Here is a 14,943-nt window from a genome sequence, read left to right on the forward strand (position 1 = left end):
ATATATATATATATATATATATAGAAGCAATGCCGGTTAAGTAAGGGTACAACGGCAGTGTCTTACCCGGGAATCGAACTTGCGACCTTTAGGTTACAAGACCAGCTCCTTGCCCTTGACTTAGGACTTAATTTACCTTGGAGCCATGTAATCAAAACCCAATTAGAATGATGTATTACATATTTGAAGGAAAGAGGTGTGTTCATACATTTTGGTGCTTCTTTCTCAGGACCAAGCGCGTACGAAGTGATGTCGTAAACGTATATGAAACCGGCTTGATCAGATGCGTAGAGAGAGCTTTCGTCCTCAGTAACAGCCAGCTTGGTGATCTGATATTTCAGTCTGGACTAAAACAGAAATGACCACATTCCACCATATGATATGACTTTTTTTTTAAATTCTGAAGCATCAGATCATCACAAAACCTTCCCAAAGGTACTCAAAAGTACAAATAAATCAATGATCATTTCAAAGCCCCTAAAATAGCTGAGAACCCTAACCTCAGTTAAATGGTTGTGACGCCTGTAACCATAACCCACTGAAGGCTACAATGCAGGGACTATTTAACACACATGCACCTATATGATGTATTCTTTGTATCTTTAACAAATACTGACAACAATATCAACAAGGGCTAAATTACATAGCTCATATTTTTGGCAAGGCAATGCAAATCACACAGTTCAATTTTACATTAAAGTCCAAAATGTATCATTTACGAAATATGCAATTATAGACAAAGTAGTCATAAAAGGGAAAATATTGTTTCAATTTTGTTTGAAAGGCATCCTTGAACTCCTTCACAAACCTCAGTTTATAAACATTTTCAGTTTATAAACCTGAAAAGAGTGAGAGTATATTACCAGTGGCTGGATACTTACCGCTTCAAAGCTGGCAAGGACTTTTCCTCCATTTAGCACATTCCAGAAATGTACGTAGCCTTGATTTTAGGATACAAAAACACCGTTATTGTTTCATCCCCAGGCCCGGTATTGACAGGCGAATACGCGAGGTTAACATTACTGTTAATGTTCTGAATGTGTTTTTTTTCTCTCGTGCGTACATGATTGACGTCGGAGAGGCGGATGTAAAAAAGCGGGTTTCCGTGCTGAAACACTGACCTTGGGCCCCGGAGGACACGAGCCACGCGGCAGAGACGAACTCCACGCCCTGAGCGCGACTCCTCAGGAACACGAGGCTCATAACGCTCCTGTCCACGTCTAGCGGAGCACAGAGAGAGAGAGAAGGCTCGTGACTGAACGCGGTCTCCCGCCCCCATTCCAGCGCAATCGTCAGCGAATATACAAACAGCTACGGTGAATACAGTCGTTTATAAACAATCAACATTTGACATAAATTATTTAATTATTGAATCAGAATGATATCTGCTTAAAAAATAAATCTGCATAAATGGAGGGGGGAAGAAACATTTTGCCGTGCTTTACAGTTAAAGATCTCATTTTGTGGCACAGAAATCTAAAAAGCCGGTATTTTTTCCCCAAGGATACAATTGGGGCCTATTAATTGATGATTTATTTGATACACAACAGAAAAACATAACATTAAGTCCCAATTTATAAAGTAGTTTCTTTAAATTGTTTTTGTGAATGCATTCAATCCTTTGCAAATTATAGAAGTAGAATTTGGTACTGTATATGGAGATTACATTGTTTTGCTGCATATTGTAATTTAGTGTGGAAGAAGACAATTGGCTTATGTGCTATAGCCTGGGGTATGTTTGTAGAATTGTGGAAGAAAACTCACTTTTCTTTGGGGCATTAAAAATGAATGCATTCTCTGTTTTCACAAACAGCAAAAGCAAGTTAAGAATTCTTTATTATTCTACTCTTTAGTTTACATTTTCCATCTATCCTCTGGTCTACAGTGAGGGGAAAAAAGTACAGCAGACATTTAAATAATTCACAAAACATAACTAGCACTTTAGTCATGCAATGATAAATAATATGAAACCTAAACTTTGTTGACTCTTTTTCAAAAAAATTTTTTTGCCATAAAAACGTCGAGATCATTTTTGCGGCACTCCGGAACGTTACCCTCCGAGTGGTCGCAGTGGGTGGGGAGGAGGGGGGCGGCGAAACGGCACTGCACGTGTCCCGAGACCAGGTTCCACAGTATGATTTCGCCATCGTAGCTGCCGCTGGCCAGGAGAGACGGGGGGCACTGGGCCACGCTCATGATGTCCTCCTTGTGGCCGGACTTCTAGAAACACCCCCAAAATAAGAGGGGGGGGGGGAGGAAATAAATGATGAAATTCTGAAAAATGGAAATGAAACATTTTGAAGGAGCAGCTTCAGAACAGTCCTCCAGCATGCTCAGGGAGAGTCCTTGGGCGGGTAGACTATTTCTCACCAGGTCATCCTGCCAAGTGGGCTGAGGACTCTGAACATGGCGATGGTCCTCAGCTGAGTCCTTCCAGAAAAATGAGATGCAAACAATAAAGTTATTATGAAACATGGTCAATTCTTCTTTTTACATTTTTTTTTTATTAACCTTCGTGACTTGAGAGGAAGGGGCTTTGGATTTTTCCCCCCAAAATGCCCAAGCCTTGAGCCGCTACAATTGCTTTTCTATAATGGGTTTTTAATTTGTGAAGGACTCAGAGATTTCCAAAAGATTTCCATGAGCATAATGCTCTATTCAGCTCTATTCAGCACTGTGGCACGGCATTGGCCTTTCATGGTAGTGCTGTGGCAGTGAGTCACACTGGCCCTCTAATCCTTGTTATTCTCAAGGGGAGGACAAGACAGGCACTCATAAACCAATATGGAGGCACACCCACTCCCCCAGAAAAGTGTGACAAATTGCTTTTAATGAAAGGCTTCATAAACAATGAAGGAAAGGCCACCATGAGCAGATCCTACTCAGTGCAGCTCAAGGTCTAAGCAAGACCCAATTAAAAAAAAAGGTTGCAGGGTTTTTGAATCTGAAAAAAAATAAATAAATACGAATTAAACAAATCTAAATCAAAAGTCTACAAGAGATGGACTACAAATGATGACGAGCAGGCGAGAGATCTAGTAACCACGGAAACAACCAAGTTACGCGTGTCCTGGGTCTGTGGGCAGGCAAGCTTATCAAGGTGAAATTGTTTTATATCTGTTTTTTTCACTGGTTCATCACTTTCATTGAATATGGGAAAGCTACAGGACTAATGCAGTTTCAGTTATTTATTGTCCTTCTGAAAATGTAGGAGGTATGAATGAAAGGTACGACAGGAAAACTAGCTGTGTGTGTATATACAGTGAACTCTTTCCAAGACATACAACACATAGAATTCAACATACTCTTCTGCAAATGTTGTACAATAAACTTACAAAGTAAATGTCAATCCTTCTGTTCCAGCCCACTGAGATAATATACCTACAAAAAAAGAAGAAAAGTACCATGTGTAACATAGGACTTCAAGGAAATGTCTTTTTGATACTTGTAAGTTAATTATAATGGAGATTTAACATACTGTGAAGTGAGGTAACTCACATGTTTCTGTTCACTTTGAAATACGTGCAGTCACAAATCTCTGCACTATCGTGGTCTAGAAATCACATGCAGAGAGAAATATAGCTGTTTTGAAACTGCCGAGCATCAGCAGGAAAATATTATATTTAAATTATTCTGAAAGAATAGTAACAAAATATTTAATATCTTGTGTGTGCATTTAATCTCAGTAATATCAATAGCCAGGGTCAACACCTCTGGCAGAATCATTTGGTCACTATTCTGAAATATAAAATTTAAAAAGCCCTCACCTTTTCTGAATATTTTTAGGCACTGGCCATTATTGAAATTCCAGACTTTAAGACAGCCATCTCTGCCACCGGTTATGAGTCTGTATGAGTACACAGAGCATATGACGGTATGATAAATATGAAGCACCAGGGCAGGTCACTGTGCATTATTACTTTTTTCAAATCTTTTTTTTTTTATTATTCAAAACAATCTGCTGAACCTCCTTCCTTTGGGGTCAAAGGTCAAGCAGGTGATAGCAGAGACCCCATGAGCGCCTCCAAACTCAAAGACTTGTCTTCCTGTATCAAAATCCCAAACTTTCACTACCTGAAACAGATTAAACACATTAGTAATGATGTAAAAAAAAAATGGGTTTAGATTGTACAGCTGATGCGTTTCAAGTTATTTTAGAAGCCAATTATTTAAAGTCGGTTTTTTAAAAACCCGATTCTCGTGGGTCTTGCGCGAATGAGTGAAATATTAATCTGCGGTCTCCACGGAACGTGCTACCATAGGTCTCTTGTGAGAACGGGTGAAATTTAAATCTGCGATCTCCGGGGAAACGGGTCATGACGCGATTCTCACTCACGGATCCTTCGGAGCAGCTGACCACCTGGCGGAACGCTTCGCTGTAGCCGCTGCACAGCACCGGCTCCTTGTGAGACACGACCGTGTGTCCCAGGGATTGCGCTCTGAAGGCGGCAAAAAAGGGATGGAAATTCACGAGTGGGAAAATAAACGCGAATGAACGAAAATTCACGAGGGGAGGACTGGGACCAAGATGCAACAGAAGAAATGGGTTTACATAACAGGAAAAACAAGGTAAGAAAAACGGTTGAGTGGTAAAGAGCAGCACAGCATTAAGCTCTTCAAACTAATTATGAATACAGCAAGTGGTAATTACAGAAAATGGCACCCAGAATGTATGCAGGCAAGTTGGCACAGATGGCAGAATGAATTGGACTGTATGACTCAGACTTTTGGCTTAACATCTTTCAGCTGCCATGCCATGGTCTATTCAGTTAATCCACAAAATGAACAAAATTTTAATTAATTAAAATGTAATTAATTCATGACAATGGCAATAACGTTATGAGGATTCTTTGAATTTAATGGAACCCCCCCCCCCTTTTTAGTAGTTGTTTTTCCTCAAAGAAAATATAATTATTGGACAGCGTATGTGTAGGTTTCAAATAGAAAAAAAACAAGAAAAGAATAAACTAAATAAAGAAAAAAAAAAGCTAACAGACAAATAAACAACACGGTAGCTACGACAGAAGGACAAAGAGACAAATTGCTGGGCTCATGGGCGTAAATTACGGGGGGGGGGGGGGGGGGGGGGTTGTAACCCCCAATAATCAAAACCGGGCAATACAACCCCCCACACCCAAAACCCCAAAACAATCATAACATCATGATGAATGAAAAATACAAACTGTTGTAAAACATGATAAAGTGGTTGGTTTTCTCGATTCAATGTAATTAGCAAGCAAAGAATAACATTTTTTCAACCCCGCGCCTGTCAGATGGCATAAGCTGTTATTCATTCTCCAACCCTGCTGATCACAAGGAAAATAAGGCAAACTGATCGGGCCCCCACCTTGTCCTGAGAGGCAGAAGCGCCATGGAATCGGCGGCGACGTAAACGGCTTTGACGGACGGGGAGTAGAGACAAGCGGACAGCTCTCCCCGGATCAGGCTGGCCTTGGGATGAGCCGTGAACAAGCAGGACTGATCCTGGATGTCCCAGATCTGAAATCAAAGCAAAAAAAAGTGTGATTGTGACCGCAAGATTAGCCACAGTAATAAATCTGACGGATTGGCCACGGAGACACAGACCATTCTAAAGTCACTAATGTACGTACTGTGTGCAATTTGGAAAAAATGTACACACCTGAAATGCCTCAAACTTAAAATTTAAAAAATTTAAAAAACACACAGCTGGGGATCATTGCTGCCTGTAGAAACTGCTCAGTAGCAAGGTATTGCTGTTACTGCCTTTTCTTTTTAACCAACATTGGAGTCAACGGTCTGCGTCAGCCCTTGTGTCAGTTCTCACCGACTACTCTCCCCGGCTCCTGTTCCAGACCCTTAAGTGTCCCGGCAGGGGCACTGAAACCACGGCCTCCCTGCCTAATGCCAGCACAGCACTCATTTCCAGCTCATTTAGGATGCTGCTACCTGGCCGGCATTCAATCTCCCCAAACACACCACCCCAAGTCCTGCGTGTCCTTGCCTCTCCTCACTATAATCACCATAAATGTGTTGTCAGCTTTCTGCAAACTGTTTTATATCAGAACGTTCACTGTACATTTGCTGAACTGACGGGAAAGGGAGTTATTATTCTCAGGTAGAAAGACCCAGGACACTAAATAATCACAGTGTGTGAGGATCATATAAGACAGGGGTGTCCAATATTTTCTGAAAGGGCCGATTTGGTCATCACCTGATTAGTTAGTTAATTAGTTGAATCAGGTGTCCTGGTGCAGGGCTAAAACAAAAAACTGCACCCACATCGGCCCTTTTGGCATACGACTGAGTGCCCCTGATTTAGGACCATAGATATATATGGACGTGACAAGTGCCCGTGTGGCTGACCGTGTCCCACCTTGATGATGCTGTCCATGGACATCGAGAAGATGCGGCCGTCCTCTGAAGAGATGCAGAGGTAAAAGATGGGTGCACAGTGGCCAATCAGGAAGCCCGTTGGTTTCCTGTTACGGATCAGTAATGCACCAATAAGAAAGAAGCATGAGGAGCACGTGATGGAATTCTGAGCAGGGCTTTTCAGTTTGTCCCTCCATCTTGGCGCAAGCAAGACACGATCGGTGAACGTTCTGTTCTGCCCTATTCCGTGAGTGGGTTTTTTTTAAATAAATGCTGTGCTCTGAACCAAGCAATCAGTTCTGCAGTATCTTCTCACAGGGAACAGAGCAGAACTGAACACCAAGCACGGTCTGACCTTTCCTTCTTGGGCACAGCCTTCATTTGGCTGCACACTGGAGAAACAGAATGCAATAGCAGTGATTGAGGACTTGGGGGGGATTCTGGGAATTAATTACAACTGAAATTTTAATATTTTGGGGCTATGAAATGTACATGGGACATGAGGATGTCTAGATAGCAAGAAGCAGGAAAGAGCTTAACATTTTTTGAAAAACAGCATGAGTCATTCATGACCATTCAGAGAACTGGTTTTCTCTTGGGGTAGAGGATGGAGAGAGAAGTCATGCGGAGGCTGTCTCCTCCTCACCCTGGGACATAGGGGTTCCACAAGCGGATGAACCTGTCCATCCCTCCGGTGACCAGGAGGTTGTGCTTCTTGCAGAGGTCAAAGGACTTCACCCCTTTGTAGACGGAGAACACCGTCTGGTCACCGGCTGCCCTCTGCTGGGAGGTCCCGAGGCCGGCCTGCACTTTCCTGCTTTTGCCCTCCCGGCAAAACTCCCGGATGTCCCGCAGGGTCTGCTCGATGTTCATCGTTGCGTGTACGCAGCCTGACGAATATCAATCACAAAATGTTGGTTCATCGGTCATCATTTTCTTTAAAAATGCATAGGAATGCACACACACACACACACATACACACACTCCAAAGAAATGACACGCAGCTGTGCTTACGTATCCTTACACACAAAAGAGAAAACACAGTTTACACACAAACATACATACACACACACAAAACTGAAAAATGGCATCTGACACGTGACTATCCTCCTTGTTTCCTCTCCCCATGAGATCCACCATGTCATAAAAATATGATTCAATGAAATTTTTATGATATCGTATTGGAGGCTCTTTTTTTTTTAAACTGACACTCACATTAAAAATCGAAAATTCTAAATTGTTGCCCCACCCACCCACTTCCTGAATCAATGTTCTGATGCTGGATAAGTGATTGAAGGCTGAGTAGAAGCACACAGATTTTAACCACTTTGTCTCACATTGTGACAGAATGTGTTTTAGCCCATGGAGCAGGACCCACCCGCTCTTGTAAGCAGAGATAATCAGACAGTAATCAGACACCTTTACCTATGACGAGGGCGGAGGGCTCATGGTTCGAGCTGGAGACAATGGCCTGCATGCTTTCACAATATTTCACCTGATGGAAAAAAAAAAAAAACATTGTACAATTTGTCAGAAATATTTTATAAACTATTCCAGCAAAACACTTCAAAAAAGAAAAAAAGAAAAAAGGTGAACATCAGTTACTGGCACATGTACAGACAGACACCAACATATGCTGAGACACATGCCACCTGTCCTGAGACAGCAAAGTGCAATGTTGTCTGGAGAGATTTTTTAATTAAACCATAGGTGCCCTTTGTGATCAGTCCCACCCCCCCACCCCCACCCCCCCGGTCTGAGATCACAAAGGTTTGAGCCACGCCTGATTTTCAGCAGATGCCCTCCTGTGTACAGCCCTGATCTCTCGCAGCACCTTATTTCTTATACGGTACGAGAGGATCACGCTACGCAAATAGCTGCTCTGTCACACTGGGGAAAAAAAACAAAAAACTGGAAAACGCACCTGAGTCACCCAGTCTCCGTGAACCTTCCATCGGATATACGTCACGTTTGGGGTGAGGACCGCGCTGTCGATGCCTATGTTGGGAATATTTTCAACCGTCGGCAACTTCTTCCACAACCTGAGAAAGCGGCAAGGACGGTTTCCAGAGGAGAGAATTAAAATCGCGTGATTGCATTTAAATCACGGGGGGTGGTCCCCTCAATCTTATTCAGAAATGGCCGGTGTGGGTGCAGGCTTTTGTTCCAGCCAAAACAGTAACACACCTGATTCTGCTAATCGATCACCCGGAATCTTTCCTAAGGGCCTTGATCCGTAGAATCAGGTGTGTTACTGCTTGGTTTGAAGAAAAGTCTGTCCCCACACCAGCCCTTTCTAGATAAAAAGAGGGTTTCCCTTCTCAGTTGGGTTCCTCCTCCCAAGATTTCTTCCCTGCTGGGAGTTTCTTCTTGCTGCTGTTTGAGAAATTTTTACCTCACATGCAAATTCGGGACCTCAGGTCTGGTCTTTCCTATCCTTTCTATTACCTGTGAAGTGCCAAGTGCCTTTGTGACTGCACAAACAAACTGAAATTCAGTTAAACTGTAGTGCTGCCGAATATCTCAGATCCCCATGTGGGTTCTGTTTGCCTTCGGTAAGTTTTCCTGTTCAACACTTTGAGTGGTAAACAACGAGATCTGCAGTTCACAACAGCCCTGTTCCATCTCGCATGATAGTTGAGGATCTTTATTGTTCAGCCACATATTGGAATTTAAATGATAGGGCTGCGATTTTCAAGCCCCATTTCCCTCATTATAATGTCTAGCTAAGCCAATTATATGCCTTTCACCCTCTCAGGCATTTCCGAATATAAAACCCCGTTCAATTTCACAACAGTTCTGAAGAAGGAGCTCCATGAAATTAAAAAAAAAAAAAAGAAAAAAAAAGCCATTTCTGCTGGCTCTGTCTCCACAATGTCACAATAAAAAGACTGCAGATTATTTTTTTTAATAACATAAGGAGCTAATTTCAGAGCGAGAAACAATTTGCCCGATCTCCACCGTCTGATTATGGGAAGATTTAATGGAAAGGAAAATCAAGGAAGATTTTAGTTGTACCTCAGCATCTCCCCAACGAGCGTAATTAATATGATGGTCACACAGCCCTGGAATGAAAAAAAAAAAAAAAAAAGAGTTCATAATTATTCAGGGGAGCAGCATTTAATCAACTGCTGCTGTCAATTAAACTAATCAGAGGTAATCAGTTGGGGAAGAGCTTCACCTGAGCATCTCCATAGAGAATCATGCACTCATCCGGACCTGTAGAGCTGTATGGGGACACAACTGAATATTCATTCACACCTCTTTTCCCAAGAGTTGCCCTTTTTTGTCAAAGCTTCTGGACTCATAAATCCATAATAAGTTTTCTATAACTTTTGGATATCCAATGCGCTGCATGGCTTCCCTCCACAGTATAATCAGCACAGCCCAACGGTAACTGAACAAGGATTAACACCATATATTATTATGCGAAAAAGTTCCAGGAATAAACTGTCTGCATAATAAGATTCCATGCCCATGTCTGACTGAAAACAAAGCTTAGCCGCAGTGCAAATCAGTTTGTTCATAACGTGTTACTTTTTTAAAAGTAATATTTACTTGACAATAATCATAGGTGAAATTTCCTGTATTTCTCTGATATATGCCCAAAAATACATTAAGAAAAAAAAAAAAACATTTTCTATGCTGCAAATCTTCTGAGTTTCATGCTACAGTCACTAGGCGTTATTCATTTTTTGTTATAGCTATTTTTAATGGCGGGGGCTGGGGAATGGGGTGGCGTTGTCATGCCGACGGGTCTCCAGCACGAGGCCGACGCTCACCTGTAATCTAACTTGAGAGGCACGGTCTCCAGGGCATTCAGCTGACAGTAGGGCTCCAGGGAGGACAGCTCGTAGAACTGGATCTCACGATCGCTGAATGGCACAGAAGCGGCCATTAAGCTAGTCAGCAAGAAATGGTGAGCAGACTCTGGTGTGGTTTTGTCTTTTCTTTGAGGGGGTGCCCTTCATGTTTTTTTTTTTTTTAAGTGAAAGTATGTGGGGTTTGGGATTAGCTCTGTCGCCAGGTTGTGTCAACCGAACGCTCCATGTCGGAAGGTGAACGGTAGGGTGTGCTGGAGCAGGAGATGGGCTTACCGGATTTAAAAACAAACACGAATCGCTGATCTTCCATCTGCCCTGCCTCTCTACGGACACCCCCCCCCCCCCCCCCCCCAGATAGGCTGTGGGTTTGACCCCCGACCGAAGCACATATTCAATCAACGATACCCGCTCTCTCTCTATGCTTGTCAATGAACTTGGAACAGTTCCAACAGAACAGTGCGTTTCCAGTGGAACCTGGCCTTAAGCTTGGCTTCCAGCACATCCCATCACATTCCGATGCAGACATCTGTGCTGCTGGCTTGGGAACTAAAGTTGTTTACCCCCTCTCAAAAAGACACAGAGGTGCCAGAAAAACAAAATCATGTTTGGCATGCATGATTGCGTTTCTATGCTAGATTACAAGGACTGGTCTTCACCTGGGATCTTGGAATCTATCTGGGATAGACACCAAGGACTGGTATGAATCTATCCCAGATCTGCTGCTCAAAGATTTATGTAGTCATTAATGGAGTGAGTGAGTACTGCAGTGTTATTGGACAGGCCATGTTACCCTGTGGCGATGATCAGCTTGTTGTACTGCGGCATGATGACAAAATCCGTCGCCCACTTCGGCTTCCTGTTCACTGGCCGTTGTTGCTACGGTACGTATGAAAAATACCAACGCCCCGTAAAGCAACTTTTAAAAGTCCTAAACCACTAATGCCAGAAATTATATGAATCTAGACTCCACATGTCCTTGAAATTAATGACACATAAATGTGATATAAGCAACAGCACACCAGAATGCTATACATGTGGTTAGCATAAGCTTACAAAGTGGAGACACGTTGAATAAATATAATGTATCATACAAACACGGTCTTGCTCTTCTTCAGCTGGAGCTCGGAGTTCCAGTAGTAGACCGCGCCGTCCTCCCGGACGGTGACGATGACGTCATCGGGGGTGGCGCGGACGGCCAGGACCGGCTCGCCGTGGCACATGGGCCGGATGCACGCCGGCAGCACCAGCGCCGCCCGTTTGTCGCGGGAAACCGCCTCCTCTTTCTCCATGTACTCCAGCTGCATGTAGGTGCAGAACTCGTCCTGCAGGGGGGCGGTGCAGGCGTCACGCGTCAACCGTCTACGCGCCGCACCAGGGCTTGCGGGGGCCGATTCCATGTTATATTCAGTCAATAAACAAAATGTTCAATGAGGATTTTTTTTTCAGTTAATTAAATGTTCACTCACTTTGGAAATTGTCTGGATTAAAAATGGAATTGGCCCCAGCCCTCCTTTCATGCACATAATTGAGACGGTAATGATGCTGGCACCTTTGTTGTTAGGTCTAATTTAGTTTGGTAATTTGTCCCTGAAAAGCACCCCCTTTTTTTTTTACAACAAAACACATAACTATTGTCATTAACTATAACTACTATATTACAGGCATTTAGCAGACGCTCTTATCCAGAGCGACTTACACAACTTTTACATAGGATTTTTATTTTATTTTTTGTTTTTACATTGTATTCATTTATACAGCTGGATATTTACTGAAGCAATGCAGGTTAAGTACCTTGCTCAAGGGTACAACAGCAGTTTCCTACCCAGGAATCGAACCTATGACCTTTCGGTTACAAGCCCATTTCCTTGCCCACTGTGCTACACTGCCGCCCTACTATACTATAACCACAGTCAATAATATAATCAGATAATGCCATGTCCCCTAAACCAGAAAACCATATTTGGCAAAAGAAACAGATGAGAAATTAAAACATGAAATTTAAATCAAACATTGAAAAATGAATAAATAGTTCTCACCCACGCAATCTTGCCATTTCCTGAATAATCGATCTTCATGAATAACTCCTGAATTTGCTCATCATTCTGTGACATTTAGAGAACAAGGGTACATGAATCGATTGCCAGTGGAGCTGTTCGAGAAGGTCACATTTTAAAACCACAGAAAATATAACCACGTCTACAAAGTTCACTTTTCAGTGACTGAGATTGATAACGAGCCCTGAGATCACCCGACAAAAGAGCACGTTTCTTACAACACGCCGCACAAACATCAGGGAAAAACACTGGAAAAGCAAAACTACAAACAGTTCTCTTTATGCCAATCATAGAAATAAGGGGCTAGACATTCCACTCAGAAGACATCAATAAAAAGAAAAATCTGTCAAATCTTCTTTGTTCGCCAAGGCGTACGCTTTATGTTTTGTTTCTGTTTTAGGATGCCTTTGAGCACCCCGATATTCCTCAAAACCATTTTCTAAAAATTTACAGCAGCAGCCTTCTGAAAACTGCAAGGTCTTAGACTCACACCCGAAGACTTGTGACTTATGCAGCATGCTGCATGTGCAGTTTTAGTGCAGACATTGGTTCTGGGACACTAAATTCAAATGTCCTTTAAAAATTATTTTTTAATCTACTTGAGACTAATTTTACTTCTTTCCAGCCATGCCCTATACTTACAATATCGTGTAATTGCAAGCACTTCTTGACAATCAGCCTGAAATTTCTCATGTCTAAAGCTCGTGTGCCTCCGCTCTGAGATTCCTGGAACAGAAAAACAATCAGCCAGTTGCCAAGCCTGTTAATTGGCAAAAGAGAACAGCAATTCAGACAGGGGCAGATGTTAGATGAATCCATTTTAAAAAAATTAAAAGCATTTATCATTTTATTGGGTAATTTCTATGCTTATGCACCATATGTGGGCCTGTATTTTCACAACACAACGGCCATTGCAAGGAAGGAAACAGGCAGGTGAAACATAACAATATAACATATCTACTCTTTCAGACACAGGACTTCACTCCTGGCACATGAGCTGGTCTGACCCATACCCTGACTTAATCACCTCAAAAGCCTGTTTGAGTCGTTCCAGGTCTTCAAGAGACACCTTCTGGTCAATCTATTGCAAAGATAAAGATGTGATTATTATCGCCCTCTGCCATTGACAACAAACCACAACACAAACCATTTTAAAATATCTACACAAACAGGTTTCAGCAGAATTGCATAAACAGAAGGAAGAGACACAACCTAAAACAGTGACAATAATTTGCAATGTAAATGGTATTTTTGCTTACTCCGGTATAAACACTTTACAAATACAGTAATGTGCGTGGTAGCACATGTCTCTCTCATATGTATTCAAATAGTTGGACCACAACCAATCCAAAAATATCCAAGATCCAAGTTGATATTTAATGTCTGAGAATGAAAAAAGGATATAAATATGTTGATATCCCAAGTTTTTTTCCCCATTTTCCCATGAGGGTAGACACACATTTTAAAACAGTAGAACATACTGCAAATTGGCAGAACTCATCCAGGTCTCAACTTACCAGCCAGTTTATGAAGTCTGAGCGCTTAACAAAGGCAAAGAGTGTGGTTAAGGAGGGCAAGATGCTTTAAGAAGCACAACTGAAAAGTACAGCACATGATTCATTTAAAAGGAATGAAAAATGTATGTAAAAAATAACAGGAGGACTCACAGACGTTTTAATGAATTATTATACAGATCCCGAGAACGGTTGGGAAGCAACAGAGAGGGTCACACACACGCACGCGCACGCGCATAGGCATGCAAGCATGCACAAACATAGACACACAAACAAACATGCACATGCCCACACACACACACACACAAGCTGTATGTGTGATCTCTTCAATTTTTACTTTGCACAATACACAAACACTTCTACCACCTTGAAAATGAATGAAATCTCTTCTATTTTACATTTCTTTCCAAGCAACACGGATGTTTCGGCAGAGCAGATGGCCTCTGTCAGAGGTGCCATTAATAAGTAACATTAATAAACAGCTGTGTTCCTCTGAGAGACTGTGCCGCTGGGTCCATCACTCCTCCCAATTTAATGGCTGAAGGAAGCAGAGCAGGCTGCTGCCCATAAATTCTGCATGTGGTGGTATAGGGCCACAACAAATCCATGGGTCCCCCCAATTAGTAACTGCTTCCGCCACACCCCGCCATGCCCCGCCACTCCCCGCTGCCCCCCAACCCCCCCCCCCTTTCAGGAAGAAAGAATAGATATGACACAACAGCTTGAAAAAATTAGTATCCTTGACAAACAAGGCAAGTTACATATTCAAAAACAAAAATAACAGGTTTCACCTACAATAAACAAAGCCTATTTACAAATATAGGATATTTTGAAAGAAAGACCAACATATCTTGCATGTTACCATGTAAACAGCTCAACTTTATTCAGGTCTTTCTCTTTTTTTTTGTAATGACTAAAATATCCCGCCAGTATTCTCAAACATTCAATTCCTTTGAAACATCTCGGTGCCTGTGTGCTGGCAGGTCCAGTCCCCCAACACATTCTCAATATCCTGTCTGCAGTTAACACCCATGCAAATTTCCAAGACACAATTCCCATATCCAATTTTAAAATCACCTGTCCGTCACTAACTCCCGAGCTGTTACCCTACACCCTGCATTCGAGTGAAAATCCTGGTCTTCCACTGCGCCGATGAGAGCAGCGCTCCCGTTGACCTCCTGCACTCCAAACGTGTGT

At 42.4% G+C, this 14,943-nt stretch overlaps 1 protein-coding gene across 3 annotated transcripts in view; it reads right to left on the reverse strand.

Moving 5' to 3' along the window:
- wdr95 (WD40 repeat domain 95) overlaps positions 1 to 14,943 on the reverse strand; it is a 35,704-nt gene that overhangs the window by 2,262 nt on the left and 18,499 nt on the right. For all 3 annotated transcript variants that reach the window (XM_064302322.1, XM_064302323.1, XM_064302321.1), the window contains 23 exons: positions 13,260 to 13,313; positions 12,875 to 12,958; positions 12,215 to 12,280; positions 11,270 to 11,500; positions 10,969 to 11,054; positions 10,137 to 10,229; positions 9,536 to 9,581; positions 9,373 to 9,419; positions 8,279 to 8,396; positions 7,780 to 7,849; positions 7,001 to 7,244; positions 6,356 to 6,461; positions 5,348 to 5,499; positions 4,337 to 4,439; positions 3,968 to 4,074; positions 3,768 to 3,847; positions 3,499 to 3,553; positions 3,336 to 3,381; positions 2,371 to 2,430; positions 2,055 to 2,220; positions 1,122 to 1,220; positions 882 to 940; positions 209 to 347 (listed from right to left, as the gene is read on the reverse strand). In XM_064302322.1, coding sequence (XP_064158392.1) covers positions 209 to 347; positions 882 to 940; positions 1,122 to 1,220; positions 2,055 to 2,220; positions 2,371 to 2,430; positions 3,336 to 3,381; positions 3,499 to 3,553; positions 3,768 to 3,847; positions 3,968 to 4,074; positions 4,337 to 4,439; positions 5,348 to 5,499; positions 6,356 to 6,461; positions 7,001 to 7,244; positions 7,780 to 7,849; positions 8,279 to 8,396; positions 9,373 to 9,419; positions 9,536 to 9,581; positions 10,137 to 10,229; positions 10,969 to 11,054; positions 11,270 to 11,500; positions 12,215 to 12,280; positions 12,875 to 12,958; positions 13,260 to 13,313 — 2,311 coding nt within the window. The remainder of the gene's footprint in view (positions 1 to 208; positions 348 to 881; positions 941 to 1,121; positions 1,221 to 2,054; positions 2,221 to 2,370; positions 2,431 to 3,335; positions 3,382 to 3,498; positions 3,554 to 3,767; positions 3,848 to 3,967; positions 4,075 to 4,336; positions 4,440 to 5,347; positions 5,500 to 6,355; positions 6,462 to 7,000; positions 7,245 to 7,779; positions 7,850 to 8,278; positions 8,397 to 9,372; positions 9,420 to 9,535; positions 9,582 to 10,136; positions 10,230 to 10,968; positions 11,055 to 11,269; positions 11,501 to 12,214; positions 12,281 to 12,874; positions 12,959 to 13,259; positions 13,314 to 14,943) is intronic.

This window comes from Anguilla rostrata, chromosome 12 (assembly GCF_018555375.3).
Source record: "Anguilla rostrata isolate EN2019 chromosome 12, ASM1855537v3, whole genome shotgun sequence".
Taxonomy (NCBI): Eukaryota; Metazoa; Chordata; class Actinopteri; order Anguilliformes; family Anguillidae; genus Anguilla; species Anguilla rostrata.